At 36.4% G+C, this 12,107-nt stretch overlaps 2 protein-coding genes across 2 annotated transcripts; both read right to left on the minus strand.

The window, feature by feature from the left end:
- Positions 1–377: 377 nt before the first annotated feature.
- LOC131593585 (disease resistance protein RPM1-like) lies at positions 378–3,815 on the minus strand. Its single transcript, XM_058866153.1, has 2 exons — positions 787–3,815; positions 378–699 (listed from the first exon to the last, which is right to left on the minus strand). The coding sequence occupies exon 1, from the start codon at positions 3,661–3,663 to the stop codon at positions 796–798; it is 2,868 nt and encodes a 955-aa protein (XP_058722136.1). The 5' UTR covers positions 3,664–3,815; the 3' UTR covers positions 378–699; positions 787–795.
- A 220-nt stretch (positions 3,816–4,035) lies between these two features.
- LOC131593587 (cytochrome P450 81F1-like) lies at positions 4,036–8,954 on the minus strand. Its single transcript, XM_058866155.1, has 7 exons — positions 8,379–8,954; positions 6,887–7,086; positions 6,220–6,801; positions 5,908–6,058; positions 5,620–5,769; positions 5,285–5,451; positions 4,036–5,171 (listed from the first exon to the last, which is right to left on the minus strand). Exons 1-7 carry the CDS (start codon positions 8,713–8,715, stop codon positions 5,064–5,066), a joined length of 1,695 nt encoding a protein of 564 aa, XP_058722138.1. The 5' UTR covers positions 8,716–8,954; the 3' UTR covers positions 4,036–5,063.
- Positions 8,955–12,107: the final 3,153 nt, after the last annotated feature.

Genomic DNA, 12,107 nt, shown 5'->3' on the forward strand with positions numbered 1-12,107 from the left:
TTTCTCCATTATATTCTACCTTTCCTCTGTTCTATCATAGGCAATGCGTAAGATTTGAGCCTAGAATTTGTTCGGATATTGAAATTCAGATCCACCCAATTGTCATAAAATAAAGACCCATCAATGCGTGAAATCCGGATTCACCCCTTTGTTAACACACAAAGCAAAACATATAGGCAGTATTGTTCTAGGGGTTTGTCTGAAAATCAATATCTGAATTCCAATATGGTATATTCGAATATTGTAATTTGAACACACTAAATGTCAAAAGTCCATGACTTTAGGAAAATTGCAAATCATCATGATTACAGAGTCTTTCATCAATTATCAGGTATGTTGCAACTCATATACCATCTCAGATTTGATTTTTCTAATAAATGATTATTCATACAACAATCATCTGCAACATGTAGATTTCATCAATGCAAGTAATAGCAACGAAATTGCATACATCTTTCATAACAAATTGAAACATCCATTGTACTGTTTATAGAAAAGCATCCACACAACACCCAAAAATAAACAACACCACACACAAATGACAGAAAACAGAAGCATTGGTCTATTAATAGAGTACACATTCCTTGATTATATATAGTAGACGATTCAATTCAAGGAAGTAATTTATTTAGCACGCCGTAGAAGGAATGAAGAGACAAACTGCATCTTCATGTGAGCAGCACCATTGAGAATACGAACCTGTTCGCATGGAGACAGAAAACTATCAAAATTGAGTATGACACAAGTAACAAAAGAGAACCATAGAATTGCTAGAAGAAAGAGTACCTTAATGTTTTAGGTATTGAGTTGAGTAGGAATCGGGCGCAACTCATAGTCATGAAATTTTTCTCCTACTTTCTGACGAATTAGTACAAGCGGAATATGATTGATAATCCAGTGGCTTGGTCCATCTTTCTCTAGATCAATGCTATCGACTAATTCAACCGGCATATCAGCAAATCCAAGGAATTGAAGGTTTTTCAAGTGTTGAAGGTCTTGCGGTACCACCTTCAATTGAGGATTGTTGTTGAATCTGAAGTGTTCGAGACAAAGTAAAGCTTCTTCGTCTATAGATACCGAGCTTAGTTTGCTTAATCTAGTCAGATCCAACTCCTTCAGCTTATGAAACCCTCCTTTCTGAAAATGCAATCTTTCACCAGAAAACGCATCATCCCACAAATTCAGCCTCAACAAATTCGGCAAATTCTTCAAAGAGTCTAGTGGATCGTCTACGAAGTTAGATAAACCGAGTCTTAGCTTCACAAGATACTTGAGATTTGGAATCCATTTAGGCAACTTTGTTAGCTTGCATTTCAAATTGAGCACTCTAAGATAGGTCGGAGCTGATGCAAGATCCAAGTCAAGGATTTCATCCCTAGCTATAGCACCTATATTCAGAGATTCAAGGTCATCCATCTCTTGTATTGCCTCACATAATGCGCTTCCGTATTCTCCTCGAACATGCTTTATGCCTAACTTTCTTAACTGTTTCAAACTTTTGAGCTCTTGGATAAGGTCGTTTCCACCGTGATCCGCTTCCAGGAAGTAAAGTTTTTGTAAGGATTTCAAGCTTCCGATACCTTTTTGCATTTTCACTCCTATTGTAAAGTTCAACATAGCATAATGCCCTTCGTATTTTCTATAATAAGCCGGAAGAAGCCTTAGCTTTGTGAGCTTGTTTATCTCTTTCGGTAACTCGTGCACGGGAGTTTGCCTTAGATCCAAGGTTTCTAAGTTGACTAGCATACCGATGGATTTGGGAAGAACGGTAACTTTTGTATGACTCAAGTTCAAGTACCTTAGATGGAAAAGATTCCCCAAGTTGTCAGGAATAGAGTTCAACATAGAACTCTCGAAATCAAGCACTTTCAAAAGCTTGAACTTGGCGGATAATCCATCCATGAGCTGCTTAGGAGATTCACCTTTGTCGAAAACAAATATAGCGCGAATTCCTGAGTTGCAAGTGTTTGTCAAGTCATTGTTGGAGATAGCTGCTATAGAAAAGCGTCTAGTTATTCCAAGAGTGACTTGTTCGTCATCTTTATGGCATAAATGACAGAAGCTTAAATCTTTCATTTTTCTAATGATCACTTCGCGCAACAAATCATGGACTTGGCAACTTTTGACTTTTCCGTCAAAACCAAGTTTGGTAACATTAACCAAACTTCTTTGTATCAACTCTGTCAGGCACTCTTCAGCAGCTTCCTCCAAAGTTCTTCCCTCCTCATGCCTAACAAACCCTTCGGCCATCCATTGTCTCGTAAGTCTCTTCCTATTGATTATGTAGTCCTCGGGATATATACCGAAGTATAGCATACACGATTTCAAATGGTAAGGCAAGTCATCATAACTTAGGGATAGAATCTTCACTAGACTAGTCAGATGCACATTGCGATCTAACTCCATTCTCAGATTTCGACTCACCTTCATCCACTCGAACACGGTTTTAGCTTTTGTTGACAAAAGACCCCCGATCGCCACAATTGCTAGTGGTAGCCCTCCGCATTTCTGAACGATTTCTCTGGACATCTCCTCAAGTTCTGTTGGACACTCCCCTCTAAACGCCTTGTTACAAAACAGCTCCCATGCTTTGTTTGGTGGCAAAGGTTGTAGCTCGTGAACATGAACAGGAAAAGATTTCCTAAAATATTCAGCCACATGCATTTTTCTAGTTGTCACAATGATTCTACTTCCTTTGTTATTACTAATCAAGGCATGTTCAATCTCGTCAGAAAAATTATCTTTCCAGACATCATCAAATAAAACCAAGTACCTTTTCGACTCAAGGTATTGTCTCACTTGATTAATCAACGTTTCGTCGTCCATCTTCTGCAGACCCCTTGGAACCGGCTCATTGCTGTCCTTGCAAAACTTCTTTATCATTTCCGTCAACAGCTCTCTGATAGTGTACGTTTGAGAAACCGTAATGAAAGATCTACAATCGAAGTTCCGTTTCACAAGCGGGTTATCAAAAACATGCTTCGCGAGAGTAGTTTTCCCGAGTCCTCCCATGCCAACCGCAGAAACCAACATGAGCTCATTGTTTTCCTCCAGCAAGCATCTGAGCAATTCATCTCGCGCGGACTCAAATCCTACAACTTGAGTCTCTTCAATGAAATACGGAGCCATTCGAGGGTCACCAATTCTAGGAGCTTTAGTCCCTCTATGGCTTCCCGCTTCATTGTCAGACCGAAACTCAAACCTCGTACTTCTTTCTTTGATTCTACCAAGCAATAACTTGATGTCTTGAATCTCAGAAACAATCAGATGATCTGGATTCATGGCCGAGTTCAAACCCGGAATCATTTGGAGTGCAGATCTGAATATAGAAACACTAGCCCTCTGCGCCAAAAACATGTTGTAGTAATCAATGACATCTTCTATGCGAAAAGACGCTTCTCTCACCTGCTTCACCCAAGTTTTAACTCCATACGATCCCTCTCCTCCTCCTCCTCCTCCTCCTCCTCCTCCACCGTCATCGGCCGCCTTTTTGTCTGCATCCTTGAGGAAAGCATGGATAGTCTCAAGTTCATCTTTGATGTCATTGAAGTCTCTTTCAATCCCTGCAACCGAACTTCTTTCTTCTACTGCATATTTGCAACTTTCTTTTATTACAAATTGGCCTAGTTCTTGCAAAGCAAATAACACTGCAGTTTCTGCCATATCATTTCTATGTTTTCATCAATCAGATTAGCTTTTTTGCATGAATTTTTTTGAGCAATCCAATTAAGTTGAAGTAAGTTGAAGTGAAGAGCATTGTTTTTGGTAAAATAGTTGTGATTAGTGGAAGGAAGTTGACTAATGAATAGTTTAGTCTGCATGACAGTATTTTTCTATTGGTGTGTGGGGACAGATACAACTCTTTTCAATTTTGGCTGCTATGTTTTTGTTTTTTTATATATTACTTGCAGAGAAAAAGTAATTATAGTTGGTAGTTGTGAATGTAATTTTGTTTAATCTTTGAAATTTGGGGTAAGCACCAACCAAGGACTGAGTATTCCATGTGGTTTCTGAATTTGTATTGTTTTTAAATGAGAAAAGGCTACATGGTCATGTTACCTAGAAATTGTTCAGAAGCTAAGAAGATAGAAAAAGACCAAAAGCAACAATGTATCATCCATTCATCAACTCTCTTACGAACATAATCAATGGCAATATGGGAAAGAGAATTCACGGTCTTTTTTTCAAATATAATTAAGTATAATTCCTTTGACTTGTTTTTACGCATTTCGACTATCTATGGTCTTAAGCTTGGCGGTAGTTTCGTGGTGGAGAGAAGGGATATCAGATGAGTAAGTTAGTTTCAATAAGAGCATAAGCGTGTAGTTGAACGTTTAGCCCAATAACACTTCCGACACTCCTTGAACTTCCGAACATTTACATTCTCCTTTCTAATTTCACACATATTAATATTAATTTACAAATATTTAGGATACAAGCTAGCATGAGTCAATCTAACAACTTACTTAGCAATTTTGCTAAACTCATGGTCAATCTAACCATTTACTTAGCAATTACACATTCAACAATATTTGACTTTAAAGGCACTTCCACACTTTCCTAAATGACAAAATCAGGAAGCATTGCATTTGGTTCATTTCATTGACATGCTCAAATGTTGCATTTGTAGCAGTGCCATTATACATACAATTACAATTTATTCTAATATCAAGATGATACAACACAACACAAGAATAAACTTCTTACCGAAGTAAAAAAAAAGTTTAGAACATCAAAAGAGAAAGAGTTCCTCCTCATCCAGAGAAGGGGAAGCAAAACCTATGGCTCCTAGCAGCAATTTATATACCCTGAGTGCTTAAAAAACCAACAAAAACATGTGCCATGGCTTTAAGCCAACACTAGGGCAATGATTAAAAATAGGAAGGAAAAAAACTTGAGGGCATAAACACAAGTTGTATCCTCCCATATAACCACAGTGAGCCATTAATAACGTGACGAGCTTCCCCTTTCGTTTTGGAAAAAAAAAGGAAAAAGATGACGTGTCAGTATCGATATCGTGTTTCCTGTGTCTGTGTTTCATAGAGTATACTTGTCTTTTTCTTTCACTGGTCTCTTCTCACAAACAGAATTTGTGAATTAGGATGATGGTGAAGAAGAAGATTTTTCAATGGTTCTGAGTCGTCACCGTTTGAGCCCGAGTTGAACCTTATCTGTGTATAAAGCTAATATTAGTTGTCTTAATCTTTTATGATGTAGATTGTTTTCGTGTCTTTCTCTCATAATAGAAGTAGGAAAAACAAGAATGATTATTCACAGGACAAACCTGATATTTCTTGAGTAATGATGCCAACAATGTGGCAACGACTTGAATAACAAATTTCTGCCCAGCGCAAGAACGTGCACCGGATCCAAAAGGAAGAAATGCTGCATTTTCACTTGGATCGTTTAGTACAAACGAGCTGATTCCATAATCATGTTGTTCTTCAGAACCTAGAAGAAATATCAATATCGAAAGATTAGCCATCGAGTATTGCAACAAAGGCACGTCAGGGTAGTAGACATAATCCACAGCGAAATACTAAAACAATATTAAATTACAAATCTCGAGGTTACTTAAGAAAAATACAAAACCTGTCAGCCAAGTGACGAGGTTCGTACCTGATCCTTCTGTAACGTTTGATAGAAATCGGTACGGATTAAAATCACTTGCGTCTTTCCCCCAATTGAAGTCGTCCTTCTGTACCAATTGAACTGGAACAACCAGTACAGCTCCAGCAGGTACGGTTACACCAGTTCCAAATTTCAAGTCTAACGCAAATATGAACATTAACGAACAAGAAGTTAAATTTCCGCATTTCGAGGATATAAATAGTTATATAATCATTGCATATATTACATAACAATCTATATTATACTTGTTGCAGCGAAGAGTACACAATATCTTACCTTGTTTTATAGAACACCTTTGAAGCATGGAACAAGTGGGGAGAAGACGTGCAGATTCGTAAATTGTAGCCAATAGCAAAGGCATCCTATAAACATCTTCATGCTCATATTTTGAAGGGTTTCTCCCAACCATGCTAATCTCTGAATAAACCTGCAGAAGCATTTGAAAATAAGCAATAGGGAATCGTATGAGATTCAGTATAGGACTCAAAACCCAAAGTTTTGATCACTGGAGAATAAGCAAAAAAAATGATCGACAGTGAAAGTTAATTAAGAACTAGATAAGTAAAGACCGAATAAACAAATTTCTACCTTATCCTGTATTTCCGGATGCATGATAAGATTAGTCAATACATTGGCGATTAAAGCCGCTGTAGTTTGAGATCCATGAAGCGTCACACGCATGATGTTACCGTAAGATTCTTCCTTAGAAGTTTGCTGATCATATGCGGATTTTGTTTCTGGGTTGGAACTCTCACTATGAATATTTTGATCGACACGGTCTAAGATCTTGCAGCACTTTCTGCTATGAAGAATCTCTTCAGTTAAGCATCTTAACTTTTTACATGCGCGTCGATACCTCCAAAATCCCTGTTTCCAAAATGGAGTAACATTATAGGAGGCCCAAAAACAAGCATCTTTAGCAATCATCATAAGCAGTTCTTCGTATATTGCAGCCTTCGGCCATGTCAAGAAGCCGTCTCCGAAGAACGAGGTTGCCATTAATGTGAAAGCCATATGCTGAGAAACCAATCCACAACTAATGCTTCCTCTGACTCTGATGTTTTCTATTCGATCTACGATAAAGTCTGCAACCTTTGAAGGATTCAGATCAGCTGTTTTCATCAATCGTTCGTTCAATTCTGTTGCTAATAATTCCCTTCTCCTTTGAACCTAAAGAGAATTTAAATCAAATTCCAAGCAGCTATAGTCAGAACTCGAACACGTTACATGAAAAAAAAATTGACAGTTAAAGAACCTTTTCGTAGGAAGGTGAAAAAAGGCTTGATTGGCCAAAGGCTAAGTGGAATGCTTTTCCAGTGAAAGGCAACTTATCCTCGGTTTTTACGAGCATCTCTTGAATTAGCACTGGATCTTTAACTGATACTAGAAGCTTAGTAGGACCTAACCACAGCTTAACAATTGGTCCATACTTCTCGTGGGATTTCGATAACACATCTGGAAATCAAAAGGTCAGGTATGCAATTAGTTTATTCAAAGATAAAATTCTTCATACAATTGATCTCAGTCTAACGCGGTAGGGACTTCGGTGGGTGACCGTCCAAAGAACATGCAGATTTTATTATTATAACTCGAAATACTAAACTAGAATCTAAGCTATTGATCTTGATTGAAAGACCACCGATGTCCCGACAGTGTGAAAGCGAGGAATCGTCAGCCCTTTATGTTTTCGGGTGAAGCTTATTGCTTTTTCAATGAGGGCAACTCATTGTATGTTTGGTTTCGTGTTTCAAACACCTAGAATTGATTCTACAAAGTGCTAGGATTTGTAGCTTAAGTTTAAACGTGATTTTCACACTAAAATGAATTGTTCAACCCACTTTTGGATAAGTTTATCAAAATATAAAACATTCTTCATCTTCAACTTACTTTTAGCCCGAATCAATTTTTCATAATCAATTTTCTTCATCGCAGAACTAATCACACAACTTCTTCTATGTTTTCATCTCTATTCTAAGCTTGATTTCTCTCATACTTTGTTTTCACTCAATTATCTGCTAACTGTTTCTACTAACATCATCTCAACTATCAACTTCCCGGATTCATGCATCCTCAACCGGTTCAGTTGAGAAAGTGATTCAATCTATCACTTGTAATAATTTCAAATATTTTTAAAACTTAGACTATGTTTGGATATACTAAAATCAACGGAGAGGAATAGAGCAGAGCAGAATAGACAAGTTTTTCCATCCGTCCAAATCGAATGGAAAAGTATTATGGCAGCAAGTGACGGAATGAAATGAAATCCATACCACTTCAATTCTGCTCTGCTCCATCCGATTTTAAATGATCCAAATAATAAAATATCAATTCATTCTATCTTATAGCGTTCTGCTCCATCTGATTCCATCAATCCAAACAAAGCCTTAAGTTATATACTCCCTCCGTCCCACAATGAGTGACCCAAATGGAATAAAATGATGTCCCAAAATGAATGAACCATTTCAATTTCCAATACACTTTTTCCAATTTTACCCTCTAATTAATAAAAAGTTCACAATTCCCAATACATAATAAGGGTACTATAGTAAAAATGATATTCTCTCTTACTTTTTTACACTTTTCTTAATTTGTGTGAAATGATGTGCTGGGTCACTCAGACGAAAAGGGAGTAACTTATATGAAATATGATGTGAATCCATTAAAAATGATTTAGAAAAAATAACTAAACTAAACAGAAAAACATAACATAACAAAAGAAAAGAAAAATAAAGATAATCATCAATCACCAGTGAAATTTTCTTTGGAAAGAAGCTTGAAGTGTCCAAAAAACGATGAAGCAGGAGGACCAGGTACAGTTCTAGCTTTATACAACAAAGCAAAGACATTGAATAGTCTTCTAAGCAAAAGAAAAGTGATACCAAGAAGAAAAATCCACAAAAAAGCATTGAACTCTCTTGCTGCAAAGTCTCTGAGAAGCTGAGAACGAGTATAGAGAAGAGTGTTGTTGTTACAAGAAGATGAAGATCTGATCTTGGAGTTGAGAAGAACAATTCCTATAAAAGTGTTTGGAACAGAAAAAGAAGATGAATCAGTGAAACATGATGATGATGATGAGTCCTTCATTTTTGTTGGTGTAGAGAGAGAGAGAGAGAGAGAGAGAGAGAGAGAGAAGACAACGTTGTGGTTTGTTTTTGGAATGTGGTGACGGTGTCGTTTTGTTACAATTATTGTGTTGTGAGTGAGATGAGAAAAGGGTTGGGTTTGGGTGACTTTAGGGAGGGAAAGTCACCATGACTTTGTCTCTCTCTCTCTCCTATATCACTCTCACTCATCTACTTTCCCTCCAATTCTTTTCCTTTCTCTCTCCTAAAATATAACTAAAGTTACCAAAGTCATGGAAATCCAAAGTCATGAGAAAATTGTGATGTTGTTTTTTTGTTGTTGTTGTCTTAATGGGAGGCTAATCATGTGAGTTTAGTTAATTTGACTTGATGGATACTTAACCAATTGATTAATTTTTGGATTTAGATTTTGAGGTTTTAGTAACCAAAGTGTTCTTAAGAGTTTTAGTATGATTTTAGTATTTTTTGAGTAACAAATTCAATTTTATAATTATTGATCATAGAAAGATAAGATGATTACATGATATATGATAAAATTTTAGCAGATAAGATTGTTTTCCGCCAATCATCATGCATTTCTCATTTGTTGGTTTCATTTAATCTTTTTTCTTTTTTTTTAATAAGCAATTGATTGAAGATATCGTACTAGGGGTGCAACACTTACAACAAAGAAGAAATTACAAAGAAATGAAACAAGATAGAGGTAACTTGTACCAATCGTAGAAACTAGACCGGGACAACATGTTGCTACACGCTAACCATCTCCACGAGAAGAACATAACATTATTGTACACCGCCTCAAAACTAAAAGAGACATTATAAAAAACGATTACATTCCTCGTGAGCCAAATTTCTTCATTTGATGATATTGTTGATATTTTGTTGTTATGACCTCCTTTATCATCATCAAAACTTATTAAACTTTTTAAGCACATAGAATTGTTAGTGCGTGAGACACTTTTAGTGGGGAGAGAATAAGGAAATAAAGATTATATTATTGAATTGTACAAATAATGATACAGACTATGACTATTTATATACAACCCTAATTAGGTTTGCGCTTACACAACTTGGATTATATTTGATATTATTAGATTAGATTATATTTGATATTATATCAATAATATATTAATTCCAATAATATCCCAACATACCTCTTATAATCCAAGTTGTCGAACAACTCTAAAAATAGTCAATCTGAATTATTCCTAATTTCTTTATCAAATTTAGGAATCTGTCGATCTTCAATTATTTTGTGAAAATGTCAGTCAAATGTGCTTCACTCGAGCAATGTCTAACTTCAAATTCACCTCGATTTACCTTTTTCCTCAGGAAGTGAAATCTAGCTTTGATATGCTTACTCTTTCCATGCAGAACTTGATTATTCGCCAGGTGGTTGACTTGTTGTTAATTTGCAACACAAGAGGTTTCTTCACTATGACCCACATTTTTTCAGGTACTGATCTGATCCAAATTGCTTGACATGCATTTTAAGATCCTGCTATATATTCAGCTTCACACGATGATAATGCCACCACAGGTTATTTCTTCGAACACCATGAAATTGGGGCACCAAATACTTGAAACAAATATCCAGTTGTGCTTCTTCGATCTTCCTTATCTCCATACCAATCACCATCTGAAAAATAAGTAACTATTTCTTCTTCACCTTTAGAGTCTCGTCGAAATAGAATTCCATAGTCTATCAATCCTTTTAGGTATCTTAGAATTCTTCTTGCAGCCTTCATGTGTGACACTCCTGGTTCACTCATGTATCTACTCACTAATTCGACTGCGAAACTTATATCAGGTCGACTGTTGCACTCATATCTCATAGATCCGATAATTTTCTTGAACAAAGTTACATCGATTTTGTCTTCCTCTCCATGCTTCTCCAACTTCAAGTTTGTTCCAACAGGCGAGGATGCAGGATTCAAATCATCCATCTGAATCTCTTGAGTATCTGTTTTACATACTTCCTTTGATGCAGCACCATACCTTGCTTTGACATTTGAAATTACATGCATAGGAAATAAGGAAATTTTCCCAGATTCGACATTTCAAATTCCTTCATCATCAGCTCTTTGAACTTCGACAAGTTCTCCAAGAAATTTCTAGTTACCAATAAGTCATCGACATATAAGCAGATGATTGTTATATTTTGTGCCACAACCTGAACATAGACACCATACTCAAATTTGCATTTGACAAGCTGATTGACTCTGATATTCAAACATTGTATTCACAAATCTGAGATCAGAAGCAAGTACTAGATGACAGGCTATTAAGTCTAATCTCTAACTGACAAAAGGAACGTTAGAAGCTACAAACGGCAAAGTCAGTAAAAGCAGGAAAAAAGCATGGCTCGAGGTAGTTGACAAAAGTGTGAAACATTAAATGCAAAGTTGTACTATTCACGCAATGCATTAAATGCAACCCAACAGTCATCTTCTCAAACGCCTATAAATATGGAAGTTCTGATCAGAAGCAGCCAACCAACTATTGTGAAATATACTGAAACGTTGTTCAAATCAAAACTCACGAACTTCATCTTCAACCTCACAAACTCTTGTAATATTTAGTGAGTGTTAAGCTTAGAACTTAAGAGAAATATCATTGTTGTGATTATAGCTTGATAAGAAGCAATTCATACTCTTGTAATCTTTATTTTACATTGATTGTAAAAGGTTCCTAGAGTGATCAATTAGATCAGTAGACTCTAGAAGACTTAGAGGTTATCTAAGTGGTGATTTCCTAGAGTGATCAGGTTGTGATCAGTATACTCTAGAAGACTTAGAGGTTATCTAAGTGGAAAACCAGTGTAATCAGATTGATTAGTGGATTAAATCCTCAGTTGAGGTAAATCACTCTAAGGGGGTGGACTGGAGTAGTTTCGTTAACAACGAACCAGGATAAAAATAATTGTGTTCATTGTTTTTATCTTAAGATTTTTTAAAGTCACACTTATTCAAACCCCCCTTTCTAAGTGTTTTTCTATCCTTCAATTGGTATCAAAGCCTGGTTCTAGGTGTAAGCACTTAACCGTGTTAGATAAAAGATTCAGGGAGAAAAACACAAAGTCAATATGGTTGAAACATCTGCATCAACTGCTACACCTGTTTCTAATGATCAAAACAACAACGGAAATGGTTTCAATGGATATTCTAGACCACCAGTATTTGATGGTGAAAACTTTGAATACTGGAAAGATAGACTTGAAAGTTACTTTCTTGGTCAAGATGGTGACTTATGGGATCTAGTCTTGGATGGTTACAGACATCTAGTAAATGCTCGTGGAGTAAAGATGTAAAGACAAGAAATGAGTGATGATCAAAAGAAGCTATTCAAAAATCATCACAAGTCAAGGACTATTCTGCTGAATGCTATTTCTCA

The sequence above is a fragment of the Vicia villosa genome, linkage group LG3 (assembly GCF_029867415.1).
Source record: "Vicia villosa cultivar HV-30 ecotype Madison, WI linkage group LG3, Vvil1.0, whole genome shotgun sequence".
Lineage (NCBI taxonomy): Eukaryota > Viridiplantae > Streptophyta > Magnoliopsida > Fabales > Fabaceae > Vicia > Vicia villosa.

Excerpts from the sequence above, each read along its gene's own strand:
- LOC131593585 (XM_058866153.1), bottom strand. The coding sequence starts at position 3,663 with ATGGCAGAAACTGCAGTGTTATTTGCTTTGCAAGAACTAGGCCAATTT.
- LOC131593587 (XM_058866155.1), bottom strand. The coding sequence starts at position 8,715 with ATGAAGGACTCATCATCATCATCATGTTTCACTGATTCATCTTCTTTT. Across the intron at positions 6,059-6,219 it reads ATCCGGAAATACAGGATAAG|GTTTATTCAGAGATTAGCAT; the intron begins GTAGAAATTTGT and ends ATGCTTCTGCAG. Across the intron at positions 5,172-5,284 it reads CATTACTCAAGAAATATCAG|ATAAGGTTCAACTCGGGCTC; the intron begins GTTTGTCCTGTG and ends CTTTATACACAG.